The sequence below is a fragment of the Palaemon carinicauda genome, chromosome 8, assembly GCF_036898095.1.
Source record: "Palaemon carinicauda isolate YSFRI2023 chromosome 8, ASM3689809v2, whole genome shotgun sequence".
Lineage (NCBI taxonomy): Eukaryota > Metazoa > Arthropoda > Malacostraca > Decapoda > Palaemonidae > Palaemon > Palaemon carinicauda.
Window position 1 is genome coordinate 9,071,046 of NC_090732.1, and position 12,931 is coordinate 9,083,976.

Below are 12,931 nucleotides of genomic sequence, written 5' to 3' on the forward strand. Positions count from 1 at the left end.
AGTTACAGTGATATATATATTGTGAAAGTTCAAATTATTTCTTTAATAATTTCATATAAAATTTTTCCTTTTCTAGTTAAAAATATACTGAGTAATATTAGTTTAAAAGTAAAATGGTAACTAAATCGTGCATGACAGTAAAAAAATATACAAGGTTCCATTTTATGTCCATCAGTCATATGTTATTCACTTATATCAATGATGTTGGTGAATTACCCAAATATGACCATAGTTTATTCACCTGAAAGTTCCCTATAAATGCAAAAATTTTATAACAAACTCCATCTATATAAAGATAAAGGAGAGAAAATACATGTTACATCAAATTAATGTTACTGAAGTTAGAAGCGAGTGCTACACAGCGCGTTCTACCTCGTAAGAATATACAACAGTAAGTTCACTCACACAGCTGACTTTTCCCAACAATTGAAGTACACAAATCAATAAATTCATTAAAATCTGTTAAGTAGTTTACACAGTGCTTAAGCTAATCTTTCATAATTAATATGACAGTAAACTATTTTATAGTCATATTGATTTTCTTTCAAGTAAATTTAAATATTACACAACGATTAAAAACTGCTTTGAGTTTGACAATGACATTTATTTTAATAATATATAATGTCATTAGGTGCACTTTTACAATTTTCTTTTTAAACTATAATAGGCTATAACCTATTATTTTGTATCATCCAAAGCCCTCATTCTTATTGTCAAGTTTTTCAACAAACTGCCAATTTTCTTTTCAAATTATGAAACCAAGTCAGCTGTGTTCAACGCAACCGAATTGTAGGGGGAACAATCAAACCAAACTAACGCCTACAATTTAATTAAAATTTATGTTATGTTGTACATTAAAAAGTAATACAACACTGGAGATTTCATGTGATTTTTCCTGCAGCACAGAACACTGGAAGCTTTGGTTTTTTTTATCATATGTACAGGAGAAAAATACTGAAAAAAAGACCAGGGTTACTAAATGCACAGAAATTCAAGTTGCCGGTTTGTAACTTGATTATATTTCTGCACCAAATATGAGCATAGACAGTCTCACAGCACATTAACTCTCATGATCGTGTAAAGTTTTCAATGATTTAGTTATCTAGGACTTGAATTCACAGAAACAGTATGAGCTTTAGTCCAGGTCTTACCATGCATAAATAAAAATCAACTCTTAATTTTTCCAAGACAACATATCTTCATTTACATCCCTGACTATTAAAAAAGTTCACATATAATACTCCTAATGTGCACAATATGCCATTCTCATGTCAAACTTTAATTTTTTTTTGTAAGTAAGAATAGTCAAACTTTACAGCTGACTGAGTTTTTTGTGGTAGAGGAGCAAGGTTTCATCTTGTCCTCAGTAATATTTACAATACCGTACAAGCCATTAAATACACACTACTTTTCCTCAGGAGAAAAACGACACAAACAATAGATACTATTCTGGTCACTATAAAACTGTTCTTATGAAAATGAATTGTCCTGTATGCATGACAAGAGAAGGAATCTCAAACAACAACATGAGGCCAAAAATGCCACTCCCATCTCAAATCTGTATTATGTAACTAATAAGATATACAAGATTTTGATGGCCTTTTTGATACATCAAAAATTGCCATGTCGAATTCAGTTTCAGTTCCTGGGACTAGACCTAATCCTTAGACTCCATCAGAAGGGGTGAGCCTAGGAGGTGCTAATTCAACCATCTTCATACAAAGTTGTTGCTGCCATTAGTCAAAGGTTCCAACGACTGAAAAAGATAAAGATTATTTAACATTACAATAAATCATATTAATAAACAAAATTTGTATTTGCTGGACTTTTCTATTTATTCTATAATTATGGTAAAAGGTGGAGGATATTTGAAAATCATTCCCCTTTAGAATAATTTCTTATTACGACCCACTTAGGTCCCTTCTTAAGATAATGTGACTAATACTGAATGCCACATAATGCAGACTGGTTAGGCACAAATTTTTATATTGCACTGTAATAAGTCTATGCAATAAGCTGTATAATCAAGCATAAGGAAAAATAATCAGAAATATACTATCACTTTATACATTTACTAAAAACTGAAAATATGCTCTGTGCAGAGCTATTTTGAGCTATTATACACTTGAGAAAAAGTTAGGGAACTTTCTTTCAAATGCTTTGTCCACGTTTCTGGTAAAATCTCATTAGCCAGCCATATCAATGTACTGTTCTTTCCAAATTTATAAGTAAATTGTCTTTGAGTTTCTTAAATCATTATTACAATGAATATTAAGTAATACAGTACTATAAAGAGAGTTAGGGTATCAAATAGTTGAACTATAAAATATCTAAATACTTTACCCAAATAGACATATTTTATAATCTTCAATTCCCCCAAAGTAGTATTTGGATTAACCAAAATTATGAAGAATTTAGGCATGATTTCCCTTTCTGATTTTTTTCCATAAACTTGACTTTCACTGAGCATTAACATAAATTTTTCAACAACAGAGTTAGTTAAACAGCATTCTCTGCTTAACATATAGGATTGGGTTATACCAGCTATTTATCACGTCAGCAGGTCAATAGATGTCAATCATCTTAACAAGCATTGGAATCCAAAGTTAAAAGGAAATGAATTTATTTCCATCATGAAGCAAACTAAGGAAAGCTATCAGAGCAAAAATTTCTATTTAAAAACATTAAGCAGTTTTCATATTCTCTTAACCAAGCTACAAATGACTGTGAATGTGAAACTGTGTACCTTTGGTTTGAAGGAAACCCCTGGCACAAGTTATTGTGTAAATTAGATCTATTAAGCCAATAACAAGGAAAAGGGAGGCACTCACTCCAGTAGGTCTTCGATGGGTTTGTAAGAAATATAGGACTTATTGTATATTATAACTTCATTCCTCCATAGTAGCCCCAATAATCACATAAAGCCAAAATTACAATCTAGGCAAAAGATTGAGCAAAAATTCCAGCCATTTCCAAAGCCTGATGGATCTAATGGAGAACTTGAGGACAGAATAGGTTGGGAGCAAAGAGTTCAATATATTCTTAGGGGGTGGTACTGAGAATACTGTCGTTGAACAACCAGAGGGTCAGACCAGCCATGTTCCTTGAAACACTAGTGAACTCCAGATGAATGAGCTGCCATCCAATAGTAAGATGCTATGATTTCAGAGGATTGCATCCTCAGCAGATCCATTGAAAAAAAAAAAAGTTATGAATTCTCTCACCTCTTAGAGCCTGGACCTCCCAAGGCAGTAATGGATGACTTACTGGGTAGAGGAAAAGCTTGTGGTTGTAATGGATATCAAGACTGAAATCAATTAACTGAATCATGATATTAAAATCAAGATTAAAAGATCCAATGAAGACAAGAAGACAATAGTTCTGGAGTCTGGAATGTTTTACAAGAAAGGCCTTACTTTAGGTGATGAACTGGTCTTCAGATTTTCCTTGAGGAATCCCTCAAATGAACGACATTGCAACAATGGATAAAAGGCTGATCTGTAGAACTGATAGCAAATATTGACAAAGTCTCATGAAATGTAAGTAAATGACACCTAACCTGAGGTGTTATGAAGATTACTTCATCACATGTCACTAAAGAACTTTCTCAACTGCAAGGCTTTTTATAAATGTTCAGTCGGCATAAAAATGAGCAATGTCTGAAGGACCCACTTCTGAAAATCTTTTACACTTGCCATCTCTAGCCTGCAAACCAAAGGCTATTTCAACTCCTCTTGGCAGCAAACTCTGAAGAACTTCACTGTTTAGCTGCATACTTCTTGCCAGACACTATTATTATTATTATTACTAGCCAAGCTACAACCCTAGTTGGAAAAGCAAGATGCTATAAGCCCAAGGGCTCCAATAGGGAAAAATAGCCCAGTGAGGAAAGGAAATAAGGAAATAAATAAATGATGTGAATAAATTAACAATGAATCATTCTAAAAACAGTAACAACGTCAAAACAGATATGTCCTATACTGTATAACTATTAACAACATCAAAAACAGATTATCTCCTATATAAACTATAAAAAGACTCATGTCAGCCTAGTCAACATAAAAACTTTTGCTCCAACTTTGAACTTTAGAAGTTCTACTGATTCAACTACCCGATTAGGAAGATCATTCCACAACTTGGTAATAGCTGGAATAAAACTACTAGAATACTGTGTAGTATTGAGGCTCATGATGGAGAAGGCCTGGCTATTAGAATTAATTGCCTGCCTAGTATTACGAACAGGATAGAATTGTCCAGGGAGATCTGAATGTAAAGGATGGTCAGAGTTATGAAAAATCTTATGCAACATGCATAATGAACTAATTGAACGACGGTGCCAAAGATTAATATCTAGATCAGAAATAAGAAATTTAATAAACCATAAGTTTCTGCCCAACAAATTAAGATGAGAATCAGCAGCTGAAAACCAGACAGGAGAACAATACTCAAAACAAGGTAGAATGAAAGAATTAAAACACTTCTTCAGAATAGATTGATCACCGAAAATTTTGTAAGACTTTCTCAGTAAGCCAAATTTTTGTGCAATTGAAGAAGACACAGACCCAATGTGTTTCTCAAAAGTAAATTTGATGTCGAGGATCACACCTAAAATTTTAAAAGAGTCATACACTAAACCCAATTGGACAGTCCTTTATTCAGATATGTTTAACATTCCCAAAAGATAAATGGCACTAGATTGTATTTGATATTTTCTTCAAGTTTGCAAGTCTGGAGATTTTGCCATCCTTTAAATGACAAAAAAATTCTGATGTCTCGATAAGACAAACTTTTAAGGGGCTGCTTTAGAATTCATGCTGGCACAGAATAAGCCAGTTTAATCTACATCCCCAGTAGACTTTCAATATTCACCTCTTTCTACAGAGGAAAAGACTTCTCACTGTATATCTAATTGGTAGACTATCATTAAACTGCATATTCATTTGAAACTTTGATGAAATTTTAAGTTGGTGTAGCAACCATAAACTTAATAATCTAAAGACAAGAAAAGTAATAGAAATCCTCTTATAACTCTTCATATACACAAGCAAGTTAAAACACCATAAAAATTACATAAATATAGTTTCTTATTATCATTAGGCAATATGACGAAAGCATACATCTTTCAACCTCTATTTCATATTTGTGCAACCAGTCTGCATCGTGAAGGGTGTTGAATTTGATTACTGCTAGTTTCTATTCAAAGTCAAAAAGAAAATATCAACTATATACATAGATTACATTGCTAAACATCATGCATATACTAAAGAAATAAAGCAAAATAATATGATGATTTTTTGTGAGACGAAGATTTACACAGGAGATTCAAATAAACTGATCAAGTAGAGTATTTCACTAGCACAATCTGTAATATGACAAATAATATAAAGAAAGAACATTGTCATGCCTTAATACACATCATGAGTTCAACAGTTTTCAGAATGTGTAATGGTTCAAGAAGTGAAAATTAAGAGAAATTCAAGAGATTCATTTCAAGTCTATTAAAAGTATTGTATACATATAACTACTTAAAAGAAAAATACTTGAAAGGGAGATCAAGAGAGTTCACCATAGTTCAACCAATGCATACATTCTACTTTACATACAGCCTTTTTAAAGAAAATATATCTAAAAGATGTTGTGCATTACTCATTGTCTAATTAACAATAATTAAAACTAATAATACATATAATTCAGATACTGCAAACATTTCCTCAAGCTGACCAATGAATAAACAAGCAAGTTATCCAATATTTTACAATAAAGCTTTAACTTTTAATAACGTGTATCAAAGCTAAACACAATCAGCAAGCAATTACTCTTTCAAAATTTACTCCTTGTGTGGCACTCAATTCAATTACTGTACTTATAAGTTTTGTGCCGCAATTACTATTTTGAATATTTAATTCCTCATTTTTGTTAATTGACTGTATTCACATATTGGTTTATACTGTAAATTTTTGCAACATAAAATGATACAGTATGTATCCAGAAATATATGGTTGTTTGATATATTTATTATTCTCAACATAACCAAACAGAACATCTAATGAATCCTTCTCTTTTCTTACAAGCTAAATGACCTGAAATTCTGTACAAGAACTGGACTTGAGTCATATCAACTATAATTTGACTTACAGGGCCTAATTTAACATTTACTTCATCCAGTTTATACCGAGACATGGAAGCATTTTAATAACCTTGATATTATTGGTGGAACAATAAAATTTTAAAATCATCCAAATGATTTTACTTAAGATTGATTAAATAAACATGCATTTTGGATTGCTAAATCCCTAAATTTATGGATAATGTGTTGAGAAACTTTTACAAATAAAAGTCCACTTTTAGGTGATATAGAATGAAGTATAGAGTATTGTATGTGGAAAAGTACACATACAGTATCAAGTTAACATTGATTTATTTTACACAGAACAGGTTTGAGAATTTTTATTGCAAAAAGTAACTCAAAACTTGCTTAATTCTTTAGTACAGTATGACTCAAGTAGAAAATATTATGCCTCTGGTAACAAGACCTGATGCATAGAAATTCTATAATGAGGACAATAAACACATCATTGAAAGGAAAAGTTTTAAGAAAGATTAGGAAGATGTCACTTTGGGGTCCTTTCATGTCGTGTTTCTTAACAAAGCATTCAAAGTGAAAAATAACTGTTATCTAAATCTCTATCCAAAAATAGGCGTGTGTCCACTCCTGATAACCTTAACTTTTTTTATCAATTATTAAAACTTTTCCTCGAGTCTTCAAAAATGAGTTTGCATAATCATAATGAATAAATAAAATATGTTTTACAAGTATGATATAATAATGTAAACAATGGGGATAATAATATTCATGCAAGATTGCAAGCAAGCAATACCACAATGTACCTCAAATGTGGCTTACCGTTGTTAGAATTTGAGCGTGTTAACCATTGGCTCACAAAGGCCCTAGAGGGTGGGAGAGGGACGGGAGGAAAATGTGCAGTTAGTGCTAGTTCTCAATGCTACTAAACTCCTGGTTCTCAATAAATGATTTGATTACTCAAGTTATTGGTAAATCAATTGTTAGTTTCCATTAGACAGTCTGTACAAATAAAATGTATTTTCTGTTAAATGCATATACTCAAATATTTTCAAATGTTATTTAATAGACCGTGTTTTTAAGTGAAATTCCTAATTCAGTAATCAAATCTATTTATACAGAATGTTCAATAAAATATCAAGCAACAGGCTAGTGCACTTGTGTTTCCAAACTCAAAACTATATATGATTGTACAATGATTATTATATAATCAGTATTTTCTACAACAATTTCTAAACTGTATTAGGCACAGCAAATTAAATCTTTAAAGTTTTCAAAATTTAAAATAACTTCTTGGTTCAAATATTGCATTTTAAACTTTACTTATTGAAGAAACTTATTAACCAAGATATATATTGTACAGTACATACATCTTGAAACATTTTTAAATCTATTAATTGGCTTCTGTAAGATTATTACTGATATATTTCCCACTATTGCAATATTTCTTTGTATCTTAATCTGTACAGCACACAAAATTGCATGTTAAATTATGCCCTCTATTCTTTATTTAATGTTTTTGACATTGAAAACCTTAATACATCTCACCATCGTGTTTCCTATGTTTAAAATGGCTTAAATTACAAAACAAGAATTGAAAAATATAACAAAATTTAAGACTATTATACAGTAATATTTTCAAGGTTCAACTGAAAATTCAAACTTACAAGGAAAATCCTGCCTTAGAATTGTATATGTAAAATTTTGGTAATGTGATAAGTTACCATCCATACACTGATACTGTAAATAATATATATTCAAAATACTGTATTTATAAACCTTTCAGACATTTTTCTTACTTTCAACCCTTTAAAATAAAATTTTCTTATTAAAAATATTTTGAAGCATTCAGAATTCTGAATACAGATGTTGACGACTTATTTGCCCTTATAGACGATATACTGTACTGTAATACTAAGAGGTTAGTTTTACCAAATGCGCATATCTAAAACATATTAACTATATCTGTAGCTATGGATGTTTAACTTTAGTGATATCTCCCATTCATTAAAGTAATTGTTTTCAACTTTTGAGAAAGCAATTGTTTCAAATACTGTATATCACTTCAATGAAGTGACAGATGATCTATATTTAGGTTTCAATTAACTTGCAACTATTGAAAGTGAATAACTTCAACAAGTTGGCGTAATCTAGTTCAGTGTCCCAAACAGTTACTGCAAGGAACTTTCGTTGTAAATGTCAAGAAACAAAGTATTTGTAAATACCGTAGTATTAAACCTTTGACGGTTGACTGCTTTCTGATGGATGTACAGTATTATTGAAATAACCAGTAAAATAAACTGCCAATAAGTATACTTTTAATATTGTATTTGAAAGCCAATATTCACATTTATAGCACTAAGCTCATTTTTTTTGTTTGTATATTATAGACATGAGCTGTCCAATACTTATACACAATTATAGACATGAGCTGTCCAAACTTATACACAATTGTGGATTTTATACAACTAATAATCCACTCCAATATAAATGTTTGAAACCATACAACATAAGCAGATTCTTTCAGAGATCCATTCAATCTAGACATGTCACTTTAGAAGTATCACATAAAAAGTGTTAATCATCAGTCGCTGATAGAAACTGCTACTCAATATGAAACGACGTGGTAGATTTTATTTCGAAACTACTGTAGTCAATTCTTTTTAGTGAGGCAGATTTGCGCTGACTCACAGGGGTGCCCTTTTAGCTCAGAAAAGTTTGCTGATCGCTGATTGGTTGGACAAGATAATTCTAACCAATCAGAGAGCAGGAAACTTTTCCGAGTTAAAATGGCACCGCTGCGAGTCAGTGTCAATGCGCCTCATTATTTCTGTAAACTTCAAGTATGTTACTTTCACTTATACCAAATTGTCAATGTATTAATGGCATTTATGGATTAAGCGGTTGTATTCCTATGCTGTTCTATGATCCAGTCAAGGTTTAAAATTATTCGATTAAGTCATTCATTGCGAATCCTGTAAGATTAATATAACAGAATCTCTTCTATTTTACCATCTAAGCATTTTTGCTAATAAGATCCACTTTTTGCTGAAATATAAATACTTTACTGTACTTTGTTCCTGTATTATAGCATCCTTGCTACATATGAAATAATTATACCAGTAGCCTATATAAAACTGCAAAACTATGGAGCTGAATTTTGTATTCATTTCTAAATGCAGCATGTGCAGTTTGCAGTGCATTATAAAGAAACCCTTTTTTATCAAAAAAAAAAAAAAAAAAAATCAGCACTTTACTTGAAAGCAAAAATACCTTTCCAATCTTGAGGCGAGTATGATTTTTGGACTGCCAGACCAAAATCTAAAATAATAAAATTATGAAGTTACACAACAAGTGCCATATTAATGAACAAAATCATTACCCCTGAGAATGTTATGATTGAGTGAGACCTGAACTTTTAGTTTCCTTTGATTACAATATCCTGGATTCAAGTTAGTAAAGCAACCAAGCATAATTTCATTTTCAGTGCATGACGAAAGCTTTCTTCAGGTAATACTGTACTGATGCAAGAACGGTGTAGTATGGCACCACTAACTAACTTCTTATAATCAAATGTGACCTGAACCTCAATTTTTCTTTAATGATAATTTCCTAAACACAAGTTAGTAAAGCAACAAAGCAGAATTATACTTTCAGTGCGTGATGAAAGCTTTCTCCATGTAACAATGATGCAAGAATAGTGTTATGTCATAACTTAGATTTTTTTTTCATCCTCGGTTAGATTTCACAAACATTATTTACTAAACAACTACATACTACTGTACTGTACTTTCCATAATGTTGAAGCACTGTAAATGTTAAATAATAAACTACATTGAATGATTAATAAGTTATGACCACCAGCTATTCCATATCCAACTTGTTAAGCACTGTTATTCAGCAAAGAAAAACCAACATGGAAATAACACTTCCTAGTTGATTACTTACATCCTCCGGAGATGAAATGCCATATTGCCTGTGCTGGTATGGCGGCTGAGCTGAGCCTCGTTGGAAACTATTACGTTGCTGGCCTGCTAGGTGGAAGCCATCCTCTGTTGTGGTCTTTTTGTACACAGGATTGTCGAAATTCATACTCTGCACTGATCGTTTACGGAAATATCGGTAGATAATGTATGCCAGCTGAAAAAATAGGTTTCTTTAATATTTAACAGTAAAAATATAATTCTACATAGCTATTCATATTATTTTGGATTAAAGTTACCATATGATGAAGAATAGAAGGAATTACCTTAGTAGAGTAATACCCATTTAAAAAAAATAAAATCATATATTACAGATAACCATATTAATACTTTATAATATTATGGGTAAGCATTATGTAGCAAAACTCATTAATGGATACTGATACATATCCATTATAGAATATAGGGTAGTTTGTTTTAATGAATCTTTCCGGAGTTCATTTGCTGTTCCTCAACAGAAGGAAGAGATTGGACAAGAGGACTAAAATTAAAAAAAATTCTCCTCATGGTATGATAACCCAGTTCATTCCCTTTGTTATACGCCTCATCATAGCTGTATATTGGAGAGCCATTTAAGTCTACGGCTCCCTTTGTTATAGTCAGCCATTGTTTTAACATTAACATGATCATCTATACAGTATATTGTATAAATTTTGCTATGTTCTACTTTGGATAACTGTAGAGATGAAGGAATGTCTCTTGCTTTGATTCATCGATGTGTACAAAAGGCATAAAACTGTATAAGGAGCATTCTGGACAACACAGCCGACAAGGGCTGCACAAAGAAGTACTGTAATTACAATCTGCTCTATCAATTTATAAAAATCAGATACTGTACCTACATTGACAAGCTTCCATGTGAAGTACACTACAGTACAGCAACTAATCATTAATTACGATGTAGAAACTGACTTTCTGAATCTCTATCTTGCTATCCAACCACTCTCAACTTCATCTCTTCTCTGTTTTGATACTGTTCTGAATAACCTAGTGAGTGCCTGGATGCCACTTTAAAAATTGCATAAAAGTACATAATCAACAATAATAACCACCTCCTCTTCATCTGCAACGATTATAAAGGCGTTTTCATAATGTAAATTTGACATAAAACGTACTGTGTTGGGAAATATCATGGGGGAAAATAATAGCAGAGTCTGGCCTACATATTTCGCAAGGCTTGCATTGAACAGTAGGAAGAGACATTATATGCTCGGGCAATAAAGTGTAACAATCAGTAACCAAGAGCTGTCTAGGAAGACTCCACTACTGTACTTAATTTCTTGTATAATAATTCATAATTTCTTCTTAGATAAATTAAGAAAAATTGGGTTTTTATTCTTATTCAAGAGAAACATAATGTAAACTGAAGAGGTTGTAAACCAAGCAATCTACAAACACAAAATGTTCTCTAGGAAGTACACAAACTTCAAAAATATAAAAAATGAAAAAAATGAGTATGTGAGGCATGTGGCAACACATGAATTACAATTACGTCAAATACTGGATTATGAGGATAGGAAATAGGAGGTCCTTCCTTTTCTTTTGTGTGGGGTTCTCTAATCCTTTTAGGAAGCAGGACTGGGTCTTATTTTCTTTTATCCGGTTATCAATTTCATAATGAAGTGTTTGGGTACGTAGGACAACTGTTTGTCTACTTATATGAACAGAATTTCTATCTAAAGCTCTAAGAATGGTGATTTTAATTCCATTCAGAATATTGCATTTTCTCTAATTGTAATATTTTGGATTCCAGAAGTTCTATCTCATTCCAAGTAGCAAGCCCAACACTTACAACGATATGGTGGCATAATCATATCTATAATAACATAACATTGAAAGAAATCTGAAAACACTTATTGTTCTTCCTCTATTAACATGCCTTTTTCCCTTTTTGTATGGGGTAAGCATGGTTACCTTCTTTTGAAGGACTTCCTTTGGCTTTTGGGGTAGACCATAGTCCCGATCCACTGCCTTTCTGACATCGCTTAGAGCCCGGTAACCTATGTTCATGTGTTGTACCAGTCACCAGCGTCCTTCCTCCCAGCAGCGAGGAGTCCTGGCGCGGTTAGGTAGACAGTTCAAGACACGTAAGGTGTCTGTTATGTTTTTATGAGTTGAAATGGCTTTGATCGTGTGTGTATTAGTCTGTAACACCCATTTGCTTTTAAGCAAACCTATCCATCGAACAAAATCCATATACATTACCATACAATTCTACGCATAGATCAAAATTCAACTTACTATGGCTGCAATACAAAGGACTACAATTGCAGCCAAAATCGCAGCAACTGCAACATTGCCATCTTCCCCATCAGTTGGCTTGTTGCTGACATCAGGATCTTCTCTCTCTGGTATCATACTGCTGCTTACTACGTCTGAAACAAAAACAGGGAAACTTACTTCTAGGAAAGTGATACAAGACACGTTTCAAATCTCCTGTGCATAATCTAAATTATATTGTTTGTAGGAAAAGTTTAGGAGTACAGGAGGAAAATAAATTAGGGAACATCACAAAAATATTAATTTAATGCATTTATAATTTGGGCTTGAACTGGATTACTTATCACTTCTATATCCCATGTACAATGGTTTTCCATGTAAAAGAGAAATATTACTGTTCTCAAGTAAATGCTGACAATATGTTTGTTAAATCGTATACAAAGAAGCAGATAAAAGGGGAAATGCCAATTTAAAAACTTTAATTTGATTATAGGCAAAAAATGAAATTTGTCCAATTAAAATAATTAAAAAAGTAGAAGCAGAGGGAATGAAGAGACAAATGTTGTTAACAACAGTAATTAAGTTTATCAAAGCAAAAAAAAAAAATCATGTACTGTAATTAAGTTAAATGTTAATAATATAATGT

The 12,931-nt window shown here is 32.0% G+C and overlaps 1 protein-coding gene across 7 annotated transcripts in view; it reads right to left on the minus strand.

Moving 5' to 3' along the window:
• Window positions 1-813: 813 nt before the first annotated feature.
• The window catches only part of LOC137645645 (very low-density lipoprotein receptor-like), a 616,779-nt gene continuing 604,661 nt past the window's right edge, over window positions 814-12,931 (minus strand). For 5 of the 7 annotated variants that reach the window (XM_068378473.1, XM_068378470.1, XM_068378468.1 and 2 more), the window contains 3 exons: window positions 12,307-12,440; window positions 10,031-10,222; window positions 814-1,756 (listed from right to left, as the gene is read on the minus strand). In XM_068378473.1, the coding sequence (XP_068234574.1) occupies window positions 1,715-1,756; window positions 10,031-10,222; window positions 12,307-12,440 (368 nt within the window). In that variant the 3' untranslated portion in view covers window positions 814-1,714. Of the gene's footprint in view, window positions 1,757-6,904; window positions 6,949-10,030; window positions 10,223-12,306; window positions 12,441-12,931 lie in introns of all 7 variants that reach the window. The other 2 variants (XM_068378469.1, XM_068378472.1) reach the window with 1 other exon arrangement.